At 33.9% G+C, this 18,492-nt stretch overlaps 3 protein-coding genes across 4 annotated transcripts; 2 read left to right on the top strand and 1 right to left on the bottom strand.

The window, feature by feature from the left end:
* Window positions 1–934: 934 nt before the first annotated feature.
* LOC123914245 (70 kDa peptidyl-prolyl isomerase-like) lies at window positions 935–4,404 on the top strand. Its single transcript, XM_045965328.1, has 12 exons — window positions 935–1,433; window positions 1,528–1,614; window positions 1,826–2,086; window positions 2,199–2,273; window positions 2,372–2,452; window positions 2,536–2,730; window positions 2,840–2,929; window positions 3,044–3,219; window positions 3,305–3,427; window positions 3,534–3,680; window positions 3,793–3,920; window positions 4,053–4,404. The coding sequence occupies exons 1-12, from the start codon at window positions 1,247–1,249 to the stop codon at window positions 4,219–4,221; spliced, it is 1,719 nt and encodes a 572-aa protein (XP_045821284.1). The 5' UTR covers window positions 935–1,246; the 3' UTR covers window positions 4,222–4,404.
* A 404-nt stretch (window positions 4,405–4,808) lies between these two features.
* LOC123914242 (pentatricopeptide repeat-containing protein At5g27270) lies at window positions 4,809–11,246 on the bottom strand. Of its 2 annotated transcripts, none has more exons than XM_045965317.1 (8): window positions 10,534–11,246; window positions 7,745–9,158; window positions 7,301–7,612; window positions 6,930–7,034; window positions 6,760–6,847; window positions 6,542–6,663; window positions 6,226–6,290; window positions 4,809–6,020 (listed from the first exon to the last, which is right to left on the bottom strand). In XM_045965317.1, the coding sequence occupies exons 1-8, from the start codon at window positions 11,101–11,103 to the stop codon at window positions 5,451–5,453; spliced, it is 3,246 nt and encodes a 1,081-aa protein (XP_045821273.1). In that variant the 5' UTR covers window positions 11,104–11,246; the 3' UTR covers window positions 4,809–5,450. The 2 variants fall into 2 exon arrangements, with proteins under 2 accessions (XP_045821273.1, XP_045821275.1); XM_045965319.1 differs by having other exon boundaries at window positions 7,745–9,174; window positions 10,534–10,662.
* A 1,510-nt stretch (window positions 11,247–12,756) lies between these two features.
* Window positions 12,757–13,307, top strand: LOC123914254 (cysteine proteinase inhibitor B-like). The gene has a single exon (XM_045965338.1). The coding sequence runs from the start codon at window positions 12,789–12,791 to the stop codon at window positions 13,179–13,181; it is 393 nt and encodes a 130-aa protein (XP_045821294.1). The 5' UTR covers window positions 12,757–12,788; the 3' UTR covers window positions 13,182–13,307.
* The last annotated feature ends 5,185 nt before the right edge of the window (window positions 13,308–18,492 follow it).

Here is an 18,492-nt window from a genome sequence, read left to right on the forward strand (position 1 = left end):
GGTAAAAGGTAGTTTTTATTATAGGCCTTATATTATATCCTACAATTTTGAGAATGGAACAACAAGAATGTCAAGGGTGCCAAAAGGAGCCCAAAGGGGTTCTGATGATACAAGTTGTAACATGAAAATTTTCAAGTGGGGAAAGAAGACAAGCTCGATTCAATCTATTTGTTTAGTAAGATTGATGAAGAATGTCTTTACTATATGAATTTTAACCAACGATGAAGCGAATTTATGGAAAAGGATTTTAAAAATAAGATTAAAAGCAATGGGTGTGATGGAGGAAGACCTTGTGATTACAGGTTATATAGTGTTTTGAACGGCGACCTGTTAGTATTCGCTACAAGGAATAAAATTTACAGCTATGGATTGAGCTCGTCTAATGGAAACTATATGAAATTTGAGGAAATATGTGAGCATGGATGTGATAACCAAGTTTCCTTTACTTCTTACTCAAACACATTGCGCTCATGTGGGACTGATTATGCCAAACCTCTGTTGCTTCAATCGATGAACAAATAACATAACATTTTGGTTAGTTGAATTAGTTTCAATCTATAAACAACATTAATAATATGCGTGTGCTTCAAAAGCCAAGTAATCTAACAATTGTCTGTAAAAATCTATTTTGGATTGAATGCATATGGCCAACAAAAAACACTGACGATTTTGCAAACAGACCACGTATCTATAAAATTTCAAAAGTTTAAAAAAAGTCCATTACTTGCATGGTCAACATGAGCCACATTTGGTCTCTTTAATTTGCTCGAATTATGAAATTTGTTTCTTATTTTAATTTCAACTTATGTGTGACATTTTCAATAACGTGGTAATGATACTGCTAAATGTGCATAATAGACACATACAGACGCGGTAGCCGGTTAATTTATAAAGAAAAGGAAGTGTTCAACATTCAGTTACATTCCCGCGGAGAAATAACGAACAATCCCTTTACGGTTGGATCTCCAGATTTGATTTGAACACATATTTCGCACCTTATTTTTATTTATTTATAATTATTAAATTATTATTATTATTTGTATATACTTACTAACAATAACAATAAAACTGAAATTAGATGATTCTGGAACTATCATGAGATTCATCGCACCTTTGAATTTCAGAACTCTCTAGACACACATTCACTCCTTTGCGTAATGCATTATCATTATTATTCAACAATTGCATAAATCAACAATTCGTAGCTCTCTAAGCATTCTTTGATTCGCGTCAATTTTGTTCATCGATGGAGGAGGATTTCGATTTGCAGCCAACAGAGAATGAAATGGAAATGCCTGAGGAAGAAGAAGAGATGATGAGTCCGATCCACAAGGTTGGTGAAGAGAAGGAGATTGGTAACAATGGTTTGAAGAAGAAGCTTGTTAAGGAAGGTGAAGGATGGGAAACTCCTGATATTGGAGATCAGGTTGAAGGTAATCATCTGGAAAAAATTTATGTTAGGAATTCGATTGGTATTAGTAATGTTGATGTTATATGATTTTAATTGTGTGATTTATTTTTTTGTAGTGCATTATACCGGAACTTTGCTTGAAGGAACCAAATTTGATTCCAGCCGCGATAGGGCCACCACTTTCAAGTTTAAACTTGGTCAAGGTAATGTATATGAGTGTCCTGTCCGACGTGTGTCAATATTCCACACTAACATGATAATGACACATTTTTAAAAAGTATTATTACCGGTGTTTGTATGTGTCTGGTGTCTGTGTTTGTGCTTCATAGATTATCATCCGATGATTGAGATCCGTTAATTTCATTGCTAAGCTGAAGTTAATTACTAAAATGTTAATTGTTATTGTGAATGTAGGGCAAGTGATCAAAGGATGGGATGAAGGTATCAAAACCATGAAGAAGGGTGAAAATGCTATTTTCACAATACCCCCAGAATTGGCTTATGGAGAGTCTGGGTCACCTCCCACTATTCCACCAAATGCAACTCTTCAGTTTGATGTGGAGTTGCTGTCTTGGACTAGTGTCAAGGACATTACCAAGGATGGTGGGATATTGAAGAACATTGTAACTAAAGGGGAGAAATGGGACAATCCTAAGGATCTTGATGAAGTATTTGGTACACAATTTAATCTATTGTCCTCTTTGAGATAGAGATTCATCTATAAGATAGTAACATAACATTGATTACTAACAATCTCAAATTTTATGTGCTTTTATCCTTTCTGCAGTTAAGTATGAAGCTTGTCTTGAAGATGGGACGATTATTTCAACATCTGACGGGGTCGAGTTCACTGTTGAAGAGGGTTAGTTTCATAGCTCAGACCTTTGAATTTTGTCTCGGTGTAGCAGTTGCGTTCGGATAGCGGATAATTAACTAATCATGTCTATGTTTTTGATACAGGTTATTTCTGTCCTGCTTTGGCTAAGGCTGTGAAAACAATGAAGAAGGGAGAAAAAGTTCTCTTGAATGTTAAGCCCGAATGTGAGTCAAATTTTTGTTATTATTAGAATTATGTAAATACATGTTTTGCTTGTATAGTTTATTGAGTTTTTTAAGTTCTGCAGATGCATTTGGTGAGAGTGGAAAACCTTCATCAGGAGATGATGGTGCTGTACCGCCAAATGCTTCGCTCCAAATCGATCTTGAGTTAGTCTCGTGGAAGACTGTATCTGACATTACTAAGGATAGGAAGGTCCTTAAGAAGATTTTGAAAGAAGGAGAGGGATATGAACGACCAAATGATGGAGCTGTGGTTCAAGGTACAGTTTTACTAATAAAAGGTTTTCAAAGTTTCTGTGTTTTCTTTGTTTTCTTGTATTGTATATTGGATTGCAGTATTGAATAGATTCATTATTTCCATTGATTCAGTGAAACTTATTGGGAAGCTGCAAGATGAGACTGTCTTCCTTAAGAAGGGTCATGACGATGATCAGCCATTTGAGTTCAGAATTGATGAAGGTACTTTAAACAATGGCTTTAAGTTTTAACTTCTCGACTCTTACATAGTCTACTACAGTTAAGTCCTTTGTCCAAAATAATCCATATATGTATCTTCTTCCATGCACCGTGTAGAGCAAGTAATTGATGGACTTGATAGAGCTGTGAAGAACATGAAGAAAGGGGAAATTGCATTGGTGATCATACAGCCTGAATATGCTTTTGGCCAATCTGCCTCCCCTCATGAATTGGCTACTGTTCCTCCTAATTCCACAGTTTACTATGAAGTTGAGCTGATTTCCTTTGTAAAGGTGAGAAAATAATGTCTTCATTTTCATGTTTTTTAGATTTTACAAATTTGGAAGATATACTTGATTAATAAAAAGCGGGATGCAGGAAAAGGAATCATGGGATCTGAATACAGAAGAGAAGATAGAGGCAGCTGGAAAGAAAAAGGAAGAAGGGAATGCATTGTTCAAAGCTGGTAAACATGAAAGAGCATCAAAGAGATATGAGAAGGTACATCTGCGAAAACCAAAAGATCCTGAGTTACTAGGTAAATTACAGAAATGTTGTGGTATGAAGTGTGCTAACTATAAATATGATCATTTTTCCTGGATGACAGGCCATAAAGTATATCGAGTACGATTCTGCCTTCGGTGATAAGGAGAAACAGCAGGCCAAAGCATTGAAAATTACATGCAATCTTAACGACGCGGCCTGTAAGTTGAAACTCAAGGACTACAAACAGGCAGAAAAGTTGTGCACAAAGGTTAGTTTATGAAATTTCATATTCTGCTTCATTTCGTTGGATTTCTTCAATTGTATTCAAAGCGAAATGAAGTGAAATCCATTGACCTTTTGAGAGTTGTTTTACTCTGTAGGTGTTAGAACTTGATAGTAGGAATGTAAAAGCACTATACCGGAGGGCACAAGCATATATTAATCTTGTGGATTTGGATTTGGCTGAAATGGATATCAAGAAAGCCCTTGAAATTGATCCAGATAACAGGTATGCTTCTGGTCTCGTGTATGTATGATCTTCAAGTTTAAGTTTTATATGCAAAAATTATGAACCTTGTCCCAAAGGGACAATGCTGATGAAACTGTCCTTATTCAAACTTTGTTGGATGGATGTTTGCAGGGATGTGAAAATTGAGTACAAAATTTTGAAGGACAAAGTGAGAGAATACAACAAGAAGGATGCACAATTCTATGGTAACATATTTGCCAAAATGAATAAAGTAGATCAATCAAGAACTGCTGCAGCAAACCAGGAATCAGTGCCGATGGCTGTGGATAGTAAAGCTTAAATTAGGAGTTAACAATGTTATGTTTGTATTGTATCCATGTTTGCATAATAGCACTTGCAAGTTATTGCAATTGCTAAGTGGTCTCTGTCTAGTCTTGGTTCTATAATGACTATGGTCATTGTCACCCCAAAAATCCATGTAGACTGAAAATTAATAAGAAATGACGTAATCAAGTTTTGGTAATTTATGTCTCTTTTATTCTGAATAACTTTTAAGGTTGCAATAATAGATTTTCTTGCTAATGGAAATTGAGTTTCAACGGCAGTTTTTTGTAATTGAGTTTCAACTTTTATGTCTCATGTTTTCTTTAGGTATTTTTCAACAGATTTAACGTAAAATCCTGCAAAAAAAAAAGTCGTCATAGGCCTCAGTGATGCAAGTGGCATCATCTGAGTACTTACGTTTCGGCCATTCAAGCTTGTTTCTCCAAATCATATCTTAGTACCTTAATCCACAAATTTGTCCTGGACTAATTTGAGGATGGAATTTTCTCAATCACATGTACTTATATTGATACATAATTTCCCTTCCGTATGTGGTCACTCCATTAATTCATGGAATTTTTTATATATATATGAATACATTCATTCATCAAATTTCAATGAATATATAAATCTGTACATGTTATAATTTATCCTCTGTCACTGAGATTTTCAGTTTCTATTACATAACTGGCCACTCAAATCAAACAGAACAAAGGGTACAATTCAATACGTACTATTGCAGTGGCCATTCATGTACAATTAAGGGCAACAATTACATATAATCTGCAAATCAAATTCATTCATGATTCTATACATTGTTTGAAGCACGGGGAGATTCATGTACCTGAGACAACGTTGAAGCCAAAAAGTCAGTCATGAACCCCATATGTTTACAATTAACCTCACTAAACTCCTGTGAATTCATATTGTGATGATAGTTGCACATGTTTCTCCTTGTTTTAACTTCTTTTAGTTGGGAAGTATTGAGCAAAGACTTTCTTGGCAAATACAGAACTCGTTGACTCAATATACAGTTATCCTCCAACAAAAAGTGCTGCAAAAGTACATTTTGAACTAATAGTTCAAATTTGTCAATCGTCATTGTCATCAGTATATGCAGCTATATATAATCAGGGTCCCGTCATAGGATGATTAAGTTATATTCAAGCTCCATGGTCATATCCAAACCTTCTCTGTATCATATTGCTTCTCAAAGATACATGCATTTCTGAAGTAGTTTATATCTCAAGGAACTTTCACTTTCTCTCCCGATCCAACTTCCAGTTTCCTGAGGAAAGGAATCCTCATCTTGTTCATTGAACTCAATATTTCTTTAGCATGGCTTTCCATTCCTGCAGATTTATATAAATGCACAGCTACACTCAAGACAAAATCATCCCCTTTTGTTAACTTGCAGTTGCATATACTTTCATAAAAGTTGATTCCTTCTTCCACACGTCCATATTTCAGGTAACCTTTCATAATTATTCGGTAACATATGAGATCCGGAGTTACATCGAAAGTTGATATCCCCTCATATACCCTCTTGGCTTCATCAATCAGCCCAGCTTTTATTAATGCATTGAGTAAAATAATAAAATGGGCACAGGATGGTGAAATACCCTTGCTCTGCATAGCATGTATGGTTTCCTCAGCTTTAGAGTAATTTAGGCTCTCTGTATATGCTTGGACTAGCGATAGATACATGGAAGAGTCAGGCAAACAACCTTGTCTCTCCATGGCCTGGAAAAGTTTCTCTACTTCATGATGAACTCCAGCATTTGCATATACATTGATCATAATATCATAGCTAATCTGTATCCCCAGCAAAGGCAAAGAATCAGCACTGATTCTCTAAAAAGTCATTATTTAAAAACAAATGTAAAATAGGTCTTGCAGTTCAATGTAAAATATGTCCTTATTTGGGCTGCAATATACCTCAAGTTTTTAAATATATTAATTCGACAATACCTATTTATACTTGAGTCTTGAAAATATAGTTAACAAATTTCAACTTTACCTTTCCAGGTTTAATCCCTTCTTCCTGCATTTCACTAAACAACTGTGAAGCTTCATGTATCATACCTACAAAATATACAGTTATGAGTTTTCTTGTGACACTCTAGAATACCAACCATGAAAAGTAAATGAACTAATCACCAATCATCATGTGCTAATCACATTATGTTTACACTCTCCATTGCATGCAAATCATATTGGAAACCAAAAACAAAAAAATTATGCACATGAAAACAAGAATAATGGAATTTGCAAATGCAAGATTGCATCTAGATTTATCAAGATTTCATCTCAGTTAAGGTAAACTAGTCCAGTACCAGCTTTTCCATAATAGCTTATCAAATTCATGCATGCTCTTTCATCCAAACGGACATCCAATGAGCGAGCTTTGTTGAGCATCTCCACAGCTCTATCCAACTTTTGATCTTTTCCATAGACACTGCATAACCAGTTAAACATTGGTCCAAAAATTAGCAACCAGAAGAATAGATACAAAACCTTTTATCAGCAGAAGACAACGTATAAAAGCTACAACCTTATCATTGTGTTATATGTTTGAATTGATGGGGCAACACCAGAGGAACACATCCGCTCAAAAATACTAGATGCGACATGCAATTTTCCTAAAACACGGAATAAACTGTATTAGCAAGCTTGGTGTTTTAATTTTATCTTTCTTATGCAAGCAGGATGCTTGATATCAACCTGCTTTAAGCATGGATTTGATAAAGGTATTGTAAGCCACAGTATCAAGTTTCAAGTTTTCTTCTAGACTCCGGGAGATAATATTCTCAGCCTCCCGATGTTTCCCTGAAAAGAAATTACGTGTAAAGTTATCAGTTAAATGCTAAGTAACTGCATTCTGAAATGAGAAACAACAAAAAATTGATGCTCCTGAAAAATCCTTACTTTCGAATATTGTACAATTCGTTCCAATCCAAACAAGAGAATAATTCAAGAGTTCTTAATTGTTCTAGCATGTTCCAACTCATTGGTAGAATTATGTGAGAGCATAAAGTGTTGCATATAAGGTTGATAAATGAATCATACACTAGTTTACTTAACTGTAGCCATACCTTCATTTGTTAAAGCATTTACAACGATGCTAAGACCAACAGGACCCAAATCACGTCCTTCTTCTGTTGCTTGCTTATATAGCAAATATGCTTTTTCTTGTTTGCCGCATTTGGTATATGCGTCAATCATACAGTTATACACTAGTTTACTAGAGGTTGGAGAATTTACATATTCTGCAAAAATATCTTCAGCTTGTTTCAGCATATGCTGTTTCCCATAATGGCTAATTAAAGAAGCTGCCGAGACTTCTTCCATTCTGCAGCCAAGCGTAATCAATTGATGGTTGAGTGATTCTGCTTTGCCGATTTCTCCTGGAAATAAAAAAGGGTTGAAAATAGAAATTTCAAAAAGAGATCACAGAAAGAGGTGTGATAAATTATTATTTTCTTGAATACCAGAGGCCCTAAGCCGAAGGTGTTATCAATTTTGTAGTAGAGATATACCATCTTTAGTCAAACTTGTGATGAGCTGATTAACAATTTTTGATCCCCCTGCACAACCCAGCAATAGTTTCACCAACATTCTTGTCTTACTGACGTTGTTATTTGTCAGATATACTTGGAGCATCATGCCAAGAGCTGTAGTATCAAGTTTGTCAGTGGGCTTAATGGTGACGAGTTTATCATCAATTTGCACATCCTCCTTATGTTCACAAAGAATCCAATAAAATGTCTGGAAGAATTTGCAATTTTTAAAAGATTCATTCTTAACCATTTGATTTGTCAGGTGCTTAGCTTCTAGAAGCATTCCCTCCTTGCAACAAATCATCATAACTGTCCTGTAAAGCTCCTCATCAAAATTTGTCCCGTTGTCCCTTATTCGAACGATAAATTCCTTTGCTTTGTCCATCAAATTAAGTCTCACATACAGATTGAGCACATCATTACAAGAACCAGCATCAGGCAGTCCTGTCTTACAAAGAGCTAAAAATGTTCCTTCAGTAGCTACTGCATTTTCTTTCGTCACATAGCATTGTAACAAGACAATATAAGCAAACCGAGAGAACAATATGTTTTTAGACTTCATGAGTCCAATGACTTCCAAAGCTTTGTCTACATTTCCTGAAGAAAGATGGACTTGTGCCATTGCCAAATGTGTTTTCTCATTGGTGAGTAGGCCCTGATGCTTTATCTTTTCAAATGTTTTGCAAGCATCCTCGTATAAACCAAGCTTTCCATAAGTTCTTATAAGCAAACCGTATATAACTTCATCAGCTGGAATTTTGTTTCTTGCCATTTCCTTAAAGAGAGAGAGGACTCTAGGGTAGTCCTCATATTTGTAATACAAAGATATAAGTGTAGCACAAGTGTAATTACTAGGAGCTACTCTACGAAACCTCATATCTTCATACAGTCGTTGCACTTCATCTCTGTTTCCATTTTTAGCATTTAAATTTATAAGCATGTTATAAGTTAATTCCTCAGGGACAAATCCTTTATTCTTCATTTCATCAAAAGTCTTGAAAGCATCTTCGTGTAGCCCTTCTTTGACAAGAGAAATAATGACTACGGTGTAAGTAAAATCATTCGGCACCACCCCTTTTATCACCATATCCCTCCACACGTGAACAACCTCTTTATGGAGTGATTTCTTTTGCAAAGAAGATAACATAAAGTTGAAGACAGCAACAGAAAGAATTAATCCCCTTTCTTTCACGGCCGAATAAAAAGACAACATGGACTTATGACGCCCCCATCTTGCATAAGAACAGAGCATGGTACCACAAGCCACTTCATCTGGTTCACAACCAGCTTCGAGCATCTCCAAGAAGATCTCTTCAGCCATATTAAGCTTCCCAACTTGTCCATATAAGCGCAGCACAATCGTGTAGACAATAACACTCGGATGGTAGCTCAGCTGTTGAACCACAGGACTATCAATACACAAATATCAATTTCTATACAATGTGGGCAAACAAAATAAATAAAAAGAAACTAGCAACATTTTCAGCAAACACTCAACCATTGAGTGAAATTCACGTGATTCCCATCATATAGGGAGTAGATCCTAATCAAATAAAAAGTGGATCTTATACTATTTAGCAAGAGCATCATGAACTTCATTATGCCTAATGGATTGTCTTGTTGCATTCCTCAAAATAAAATGAGTTAAGCAAGTAATTTACACCTACGATCCATGTGCATGTCTAGATTCACTTTTGTGAAAGGTAAAAGTGACTTTCGAATCATAAAATTGATTTTCACACATTTTCAAGTGTTTGGTTTCTATGAAGAGCAAACAATTCTAATCCCTAACGCGAATTTTAGATTATAAGATGCTACATAAACAAAGCAGCTTTAGCCTAACATCAACGTAGTTCAATTCACTTCACGTGAATGTATTGAAACGCAAATTCCTTTACGTTTAACTCACTTTTAATCAAAACCAGTTCATTTAAAATCAAATTTCCTCATCACAAAATCAAACCAACACTAATTGAGTTTAGTTATAAAGTGGGGGGAAAAAAAACTGAAAAGTATTAAAACTGATTTAGCCTCCTCTTAAATGTGAGTTTACTAAAATCGTCTTCACGGGAAGACAAATTGACTTTCCCTCCAAAACTTGTCTTATCGTGAAAATGTTTTTTAATGAACCACAAGTTTGCTTTGAGTCTTTTCACGTCAAATTTGTTGTTAGACTATAAACATCCAACCATAAACCGCTTCATTCTAAGTTCAATGTTAACCAAACCAATTTCACAAAATCAACTCTATTTTTTGTTACCATGTCAAAGGTACGAAGTTTTCCCCGCTGTTTAGCGGTGACTAGACTCCATCAGAGAACTTGTGGAGCACACAAGATGGATTCTCCTCTCCCAACCAAATTTTCTTCATACGCAATAATCAGGTATCAAACCCTGACCACTTGCTTAACAGCCCCAAAACTCTTACCACTTAAACCAATTCATTGTTGGTAATTTTACGAAATCAACTTTATTCACAATAAACACCTACTAAACACAAACTCGCTCGCTTTGAAAAAAATGACCATATTAATTAAACTTACTCTAAGTGACATAACTTATAGTAAATTAGTAACTTATAACTGTTCACTTGGTAGGGATATCACATTATATATGCAGGGTCAGAGTTCGAACCGGAATTTCCCGCTTATTCACCTCAACGGATGAACTTACTTCTAGTCACTAGTCTACTTGACAAAAACAAATACATAGTAAATGATAACTCTATGAAATTGAAGGTGCAAAATGAAAAGAGAATGAGAGAAAGACCTGCAATTTCATCCAATCAAAAAAATCTCTAACTTGTCTCCACCCTTTTTGCTCCTTAAGAACAACACACATCTCCTTAAAAGTAAGTTTCCCAACAAAAGAACCCATAACCATCCTCATATCATAAGCCCCATCAGAAACCTCAGAAAGAGCACGAACTTTCTTAATTGCAGCAACTACATGTTTACCATACAACTCACCATGACGATCATCTTGCAAATACTGAACCATTTGTTCAGGAGTTCTCTTAATCCAACGAGGTGTTTGAGCTTGTGGACCTTGGTTTCTCCTTAGAGCACTGAGATATAGAGCTTTACCTTTGATTATGCGGCGTGCGTTGTCGTCGGAGAGAGGCTTTTTGGGGTGCTTGTGACGAGGTTTTGGTTTTGTTGGGTCGCCGGTGTGGGGAGACCATGGGTCACGGTGTACTTTGTCTGATGGGGTGTAACTGTAAATTGGAATAATGGGTTTGTTGTGGTTTTTGCTCTTCTTTGTGTTTGTTTTGTGGGGTTGTGAATGTGGTGGTAGTAGTGGTGTGGAGAAGAGGAACGAGGATTTCAAAGACTCCATTTTTGAAGTTGTGTTAGAGTTCAACAACTGTGGATATGTGCATAACTACGAGACATTGTTCTGTGTTTGTCTCTTCTCTTGGTAACCAATGTTAAGGTGAGTTCATTGGATTATCTGTAAATTTGATTTTAAGATGTGTGGTTAGAGTGCTCGCGGTTCTGATTGGATCGGTTTTGAGGCAAAAACTTATCTGATCCAGAAATAAATTTATTTGTGGTTCGGTTTGGTTTTGAATGACAAACAAAAAAAATCCAATCCGATACGATTCAATTTTATGCTGTTTAACTTGGATCAGTTTTTGGACATCCAAATTATAAAATGTAAATTTTTTTATTAAATATTAATATTATAAAAAACACTATAAAATAATAGTTTGAATTTTTTGACAAAATAAATATTTAGTTTATGTGAGAAATAACATATAATATATTAAAAGTTAATATTTTGGAATGAAAATTGTCAATTATATTTATTTTTTTTTACAAAAATTGTCAATTATATTTATTTTTTTTTACAAAAATTGTCAATTATATTTGAAACATATTAAAAGGTGAAAAATTAATTAAATTAAACTAACAAATAGTATTAACAAAATTTAAAATGAACAAAAAATAGATTAATGCAATATATATTCATACTAATAAAAAAAATATTAAAATATATGTATGCGGTTTAGTTCGGTTTTAAAAAATTGATCCGAAATCCGATCTGATCCAGCGATTTTCACAAAAGGACATCCAAACACAACCAAAAATATTCGGTTTTTTTCGGTTTTTGATTTTTTAGATCGATTTGTGGTTTTTATTTGGATTGATTTGGATTTAAGCACCCTTACGGTCATATTTTATTTTATAGGGATTTTTCTTTTGAGTGACAAAGCAAAAAGAAAAGGACCAAACAAAAAAAAGTTCTAAGGATAAGTCAAAGAAAAATTTTAAGGAAGAAGTGTGAATTGAGAGGTCAACACGAGGGGAAAAACCCAAAAATAAAATAAAATTAAAAAACTAAACAATATGCAAGTTCCGTAAAAACCATTAAAGAGAATATTTTAGAGCTTTTTAGGAGAAGTCTCCAAAAATATTACATCAAAAGAACCATGAAGTATGAACTAAACTATATTAGTTAGCCGATCAACGCTTCTATTGTCTTCTCACCACGTATGCTTAAACTAGATGTGTCAATATAAGTTTATGAGCCCTCAAAGATCAATCAGACCACTTACCATGTTTCCGCTATCAGGTTGCCTGCCTACCATTTATATTTACACACCAAATTCAATATTAATAGGCGTGAAAAATGTATTAAGAAATCTCACGTCAAATATGAATTGGTCTGAGTTTATCATGGAAAAGACAATTCTTATCTTACTTGAGATTGAGTTAGACTTAACTACCAATTCTAACGTGATTGAGTTGAGCAAATCGAGAAAACATGTATGATTGATGGCAAATGAATGCGTGGCAGTCTCACAAATAGTTGAGAACCTATGTGTCAATTTCTCCTAAATACAGCAAACCACGTAGCTCTCATTCTCGCATAGCCCCATCCCACCCTCATCACTATATCTCTGCAACACTCACTGCATAATATAAATCATCATAACAACATCCAAAAATCCATCCACTCATTTCTCAAACCCAACATAACAACAACACACAAAAGCTGCAACTCTCTCTGTTTGATCCATGGCGGCGGCGGCGACATTAACAATAACATTGGTAACAGCATGGCTAGTACTATGTACTACTTCATCCTACGCAACTCGCAAGGTTGGTGGCAAAACAGAGATCTCAAACGTGAGAACAAATGAGGAGATACAAGAACTCGGGAAATTCTCAGTGGAAGAGTATAACCGGAGTGTGAAAATATGGAAAGAAGGGGAAGGGGAATTAAGGTTTGTGGAAGTGGTGGAGGCACAACAACAAGTAGTTTCTGGAATCAAATACTATATGAAGATTTGGGTTACACAGGTGAAGAGTGATGGTGTTGAGGATCCTACTATGTTTGATTCTGTTGTGTTGGTTAAACCATGGCTTAGTTCTAAACATCTTCTTCACTTTGCTCCTTCACCACAATGACGGTTTAATTCTAGTTTAGTTACTTAATTTGGTTTCATATAGCCACTACTTAATCATGTACTAAATCAATTTTCATGTATGTATCAACTATGAACTACATGTATCAATCATTTAACTTCTCTAGTAGTATCTACTAAATAACGTTTCCATAATTTTGGATCAAATAAAAATGTTTACAAGTGTTGATCATTAATGATCACTGCTATTCTTCTTCTGCATTGCTCAAACAGATTATCAAAAGATATTTTTGGATAAAATTTTTACTATTAAAAAGATATCTCTCGATAGACGGACTAGAGTTGTCAAATGGGCCGAGGGGTCAAACCATATATATGGGTCCGCCTGGCCTGACCCAATTATTGTTGGGCTACACACTAACGAGTCCGGCATAGTTCCGGCATAGTTCGTATGGGTCTGACTAATGGGTCAGCTCGGCCCATTTAATTTTTCTCATTTAATCAATTTTTTTATATGGCTTTAATGTATTAGTTCCTTATAATTATTAATTTTATTGAGATATATTTGTATATAAATGTAAATAATTTTTACATTAACACTAAATATCAATTAAACTCTTTTAATTTTTATAAAAAATTAAATCAAATTAGTAAATTATAACTATATTTTTTATAATAATAATTTTTAATTAGATGATATTTTTTTATGTTTTTATTGATATTGTTTTTACAAAAATGACATTTTTTATAATGGGCCGACTCGAAGTCCAATGGGTTAGCCCAACCCAGACCAATGTTCATTTCGGCTACAAGGATTTGGGCCAGAAACCCGATTGCATTTGGGCTAGGTTTTTTAGGCTCGATATGTTCAAATTTGTGGGCTAATGGGCCTGATCATTAGTCGGACCCAATTTTGACAGCTCTAATGGGCCTGTTCATGTTGGAACTATCAGCCCAACATCTAATTAACCGCATCACAAGGATGATTCAAAAGTTTAATAGGAAGAAAATGAAGGATGGAAATTTAATTCATATTGATTTTGTTGTTGGTTTTAGGATTATCGACACATTTAATTGTGTTAAAATATTTGGAGTTCCTGCGGAAAAGGATTTTCCCTTCTATGGGATGCCTAATATGGATGTTGACGTTGATATACCATTACCAATGTTTAAGTACTTGTAGTCTATAAATAATTACAAGCGTGTAAAGCTTAACGTACATGACATGATGGAGACATTGACTCGTTGCTTATGTTGATGCTAGTAAGTGGCCAAGACATGGTTGGAGAAAAGATGAGGTATAACATGTTGTTAATGAATTTTTAAATTAATCGTATATTATACATTGTTGTAGGTACACTGCCCAAAATCCTCAGGTTATTTTACCGAGGAATGTAATGGTCACACTATTTAACACACTCCTATTGACACACTCTCATTTATTGGTCCATGTCATCTGTTTTGTTTAACCCATTACCTGTTAACTGACTAAACAAGTTTGTTTATTTCTTTTTTTTAGCCGGAATTTGATGATGCCGGCGAGGGGTTTAGCCGCTCTTCTTCTATTTTAAAGCCTTATTCTCTTCCACTCTCTGAATTTCTTGATGTCCTTGTTTTGTTCGGAATATTGAATCTTGAAAAGGGATGTGGTGGAGAGGTTTATGGAAATTTTTTCTGAAAAAATTTAGCCACCATCATTGAATCTAAAGAACCCATTTACTTTCCATGAAATTGAAAGGAAATATTCAAGTTTTACCAAAATTCATATGCAAATAAAGGGTGTTTAATGGGGTTCAAATACAAAGCAATTGAGACTGAAAGAACTTGAAAGTAAAAAAAATAAAATAAAAAATTGACCGTAGAAATAATGATTGTTCTTGACAGGTTCTGTAGTGGAATTATTGAAATGAAAGAGACGGCGGTGGAAGGTTGAAATGAACAGGAAGAGCAAAAATGAACAAGAAGATGAAAAGTTTTTTTTTAATTCAAATAATAATATAAAACAATAATGGTTCAATATGAAACCGGTAGTAGGGATGACAATTTGACCTATACCCAGAGGGTACCCGTAAAAATTACCCACAACGGGTAGAGTAAAAACCCGCATTTTGGGTACGGGCACGGGTATGTGTAATTACCCGCAAAAATGAACGGGTATGAGTGCGGGTACGGGTACCTTAGTACCCATCCCCGCATAATATATATTTATTTATTTATTTTATTTATATTAGTATATTATAATATATGGAAATCAATTTAAAACAATACAACTCTACTAAACTATTACATATTTTTAATAAAAATGTTTATGTATAACATAATATAAAAATAGTGTGAATATTTAACATAAATATAAACTTTAACATAAGGTTAGTAATAATTTTGTTTATAATTTTCATTAGTCAATATTAAAATCTTTAAAAAAAAATTTAATTCTATTAAAATTATATGATATTTTATAATTGATCAATTTATTTTTAGTAAAAATACGGGTAACGGGTGTGGGTATGAGTACCTAGGTACCCATAGGGTATGGGGACGGGGGCAAAAGTTGCTACCCATGCGGGTATGGGGATGGGTACGAGTATTTTTTCAATCCGCGGATATCGGGATGGGTACTATAGTACCCTACTCATACCCTACTCATTGTCATCCCTAACCGGTAGCAAGTTATTGTATAAAAAAAGTAAATGGTGTGGGTGATTGCTATTGGAATGTGTTATAAAAGTGTGTTAAATGGTGTGACACTAGCACTTCTCTATTTTACGCAGTATTGATAGTAGGTTATGGGATTCAGCAGAGTGGGATTCAGGGTGGGATGCCCTATTGGATTATTAGAAATTCATGGGGTACTACATTCGGAGATGGAGGGTACATTAAAATACTCCGAGGAAAGAATGTATTTGGCATAGAATCCAAATTATGTATTCCGATTTTAGACATTGATTCAGTTCAATTTATGATGATGGATTCTTAGATATTTTTTCAGCATAGATACTTTTTTTGAGAGCTCTGTTTGTGATGTATGTCCGGTTATGATGTATCGTTTAGTATTTCTCTCATTTATTACAATGGTTATTATACAAGAGGATTGCTAAGACCTCATTTACTAATCAATGATTATTATAAAAACTATGGACTTTTTTTTGACACAAAAAACTATGGACTTTAAAATAACATTGTTTAGTAATCATTGTTTAAACAATGATTATAGAAACATAAATATGAATTATTTTAATTACTAATATATGTTGAAAATAAAATTTAATATGAACAATATTTATAGTCTGCTGTTTAAACTTGATTGTTGATTGATGTCTCACTTTAAGTTCTAGGTAGTCCATTTTGAGTTTGAGTTATGTCTTGGCAGCACTTAGTTATTTAATCAAATAACTCAAAATCTTAAATATATATCTAATCTGAAATGAACTCTTTGCTACCAAGAATTTAAACAAGGCTCACAGAGTATCCGTCACAAGAATTACGATAGCTAGCAATCATATCTCAAACACCAATCAACCAACAACACATGAACAAAACTTAGAAGGCATCATCCTAACATGCATATTAGGCATGACAATAAAACTCATACCCGCGGGTACCCACCCAAATCATACCCGCTTTGACGGGGAAAACCCGAGTTGACTGGGTTTGAGTTTTCCCCAATTTCAAAAGATGGGTTTGGGGCGGATAATTAGTACATTGATACTCACCCCGAACCCGTCCCCGAACACGTCCCGCTTATACTAAAAATTAGATTTCACCACTTTTAAATTAGAAACGCTTAAACAATCTCTTAAATTACGTTCATATATTTATTTTTTATTTTAATTTGAGTATTAAACAAACCATTTTTTCTATTTTTTTTTTCTTTATTTAAAAAAATATTGTTGAGAGAAAATAATTTTGGACATTTAACCTTTTTTTAATAAAAAATACTAAAATATATTCTAAATTCATGTGGAAAGAGACGTAATGGGATACCCGAAACCCGATGGGGATACCTGATCCCCGTTGGGTATGAGTTTGGGGTTATCATTTTTATCTCCGCTCAAATTTGGGGAAACCCAAACTTTATGGGTTTGATTTTGGGGAGGGCAAAACCCGTCCCCCGCCCCATTGTCATGCCTAATGCATATGAACACATGCCTTTAGGTTTTCAAAAATCATCATAGAAAAGTGCAGGATTAATTAAAACAAAACTGATTTTTGTAATATGCATATGAATAACTTGTTCGGAAACTAATAAAATTTAACTACATAATTTTCTTTGGGTAAATAGTGTTATACCCCCCTGCAAAATAGGCGAGTTTTGCGTTACCCCCTGCAAAATATTTTTTTGAGATTACCCCCTGCAATGTCAAGATTCTTTGCGTTACCCCCCTGGCTCAACAAGTGGGCATATGACATGGAAGAATCTTGACGTGGCATGACACATGGAAATTAATTTATTTTTTATTTATTTTTAATTGCCAACTCATTAATTAATGTGGGTTTTTAATTAAAAAAAATGAAAAAAAAAACTTAAAAGTTGTTATATTTTTATGAACTTACTTAAAAGAAAGTTTTTTTTTTTTTACTAAAAGTTGTTATTATATATATATAAAAAAATTCTTATATATATATAATAACTAATAATAGAGTAACAAAAAAAAAATGAAGATGAAAAAAAAACTAATAATAATAATAGTAACCAAAAAACTAATAATAATAATAATAATAACTAATAATAATAGAGTAACCCAAAAAAAAAAACTGCAATCACATAGTAACGCAAGAATAATCGCTTTGCCCTAACCCCCAAATTGAAATTGAAAACGAAGAACAATCGCTGCATATGAACGGAACGAAAAAAAAAAAGTTTCTTTAAATAAAAAAATTTCTTTAAAAAAAAAAGTTTCTTTATAAAAAAGTTTCTTTAAAAAAAAGTTTCTTTAAAAAAAAAAGATTTCTTTAAAAAAAAGTTACCGTAAAAAAAAAGTTTCTTTAAAAAAAAAAGTTTTTTTCATTTTTTTTAATTAAAAAATAAATAATTACTGAGTTGGCAATTAAAAATAAATAAAAAATAAATTAGTTTCCACGTTTTATGCCACGTCAAGATTCGTCCATGTCATATGCCCACTTGTTGAGCCAGGGGGTAACGCAAGGAATCTTGACATTGCAGGGGGTAATCTCAAAAAAATATTTTGCAGGGGTAACGCAAAACTCGCCTATTTTGCAGGGGATATAACACTATTTACCCATTTTCTTTTTTCATATATAATTCATTTGTGAATATCACTTAATAATTATTTTTTTTCCTTGTTGGGCTTAGGCCCTCTTTCTAATAAAAAATTTTCTTATTAAGGTAAGAA

Source organism: Trifolium pratense, linkage group LG3 (assembly GCF_020283565.1).
Source record: "Trifolium pratense cultivar HEN17-A07 linkage group LG3, ARS_RC_1.1, whole genome shotgun sequence".
Classification (NCBI taxonomy): Eukaryota; Viridiplantae; Streptophyta; class Magnoliopsida; order Fabales; family Fabaceae; genus Trifolium; species Trifolium pratense.

Bases quoted from the DNA above. Each gene is read 5' to 3' on its own strand.
- LOC123914242 (XM_045965317.1), bottom strand. From the start codon at position 11,103: ATGGAGTCTTTGAAATCCTCGTTCCTCTTCTCCACACCACTACTACCA. The intron at 7,035-7,300 runs GTATGGCTACAG...ATTTCTTTTCAG, and splicing joins AAATGCTTTAACAAATGAAG to GGAAACATCGGGAGGCTGAG. The intron at 6,291-6,541 runs GTACTGGACTAG...TATATTTTGTAG, and splicing joins AAGCTATTATGGAAAAGCTG to GTATGATACATGAAGCTTCA.
- LOC123914245 (XM_045965328.1), top strand. From the start codon at position 1,247: ATGGAGGAGGATTTCGATTTGCAGCCAACAGAGAATGAAATGGAAATG. The intron at 1,615-1,825 runs GTAATGTATATG...TTGTGAATGTAG, and splicing joins CAAGTTTAAACTTGGTCAAG to GGCAAGTGATCAAAGGATGG. The intron at 2,087-2,198 runs GTACACAATTTA...TCCTTTCTGCAG, and splicing joins GGATCTTGATGAAGTATTTG to TTAAGTATGAAGCTTGTCTT.
- LOC123914254 (XM_045965338.1), top strand. From the start codon at position 12,789: ATGGCGGCGGCGGCGACATTAACAATAACATTGGTAACAGCATGGCTA.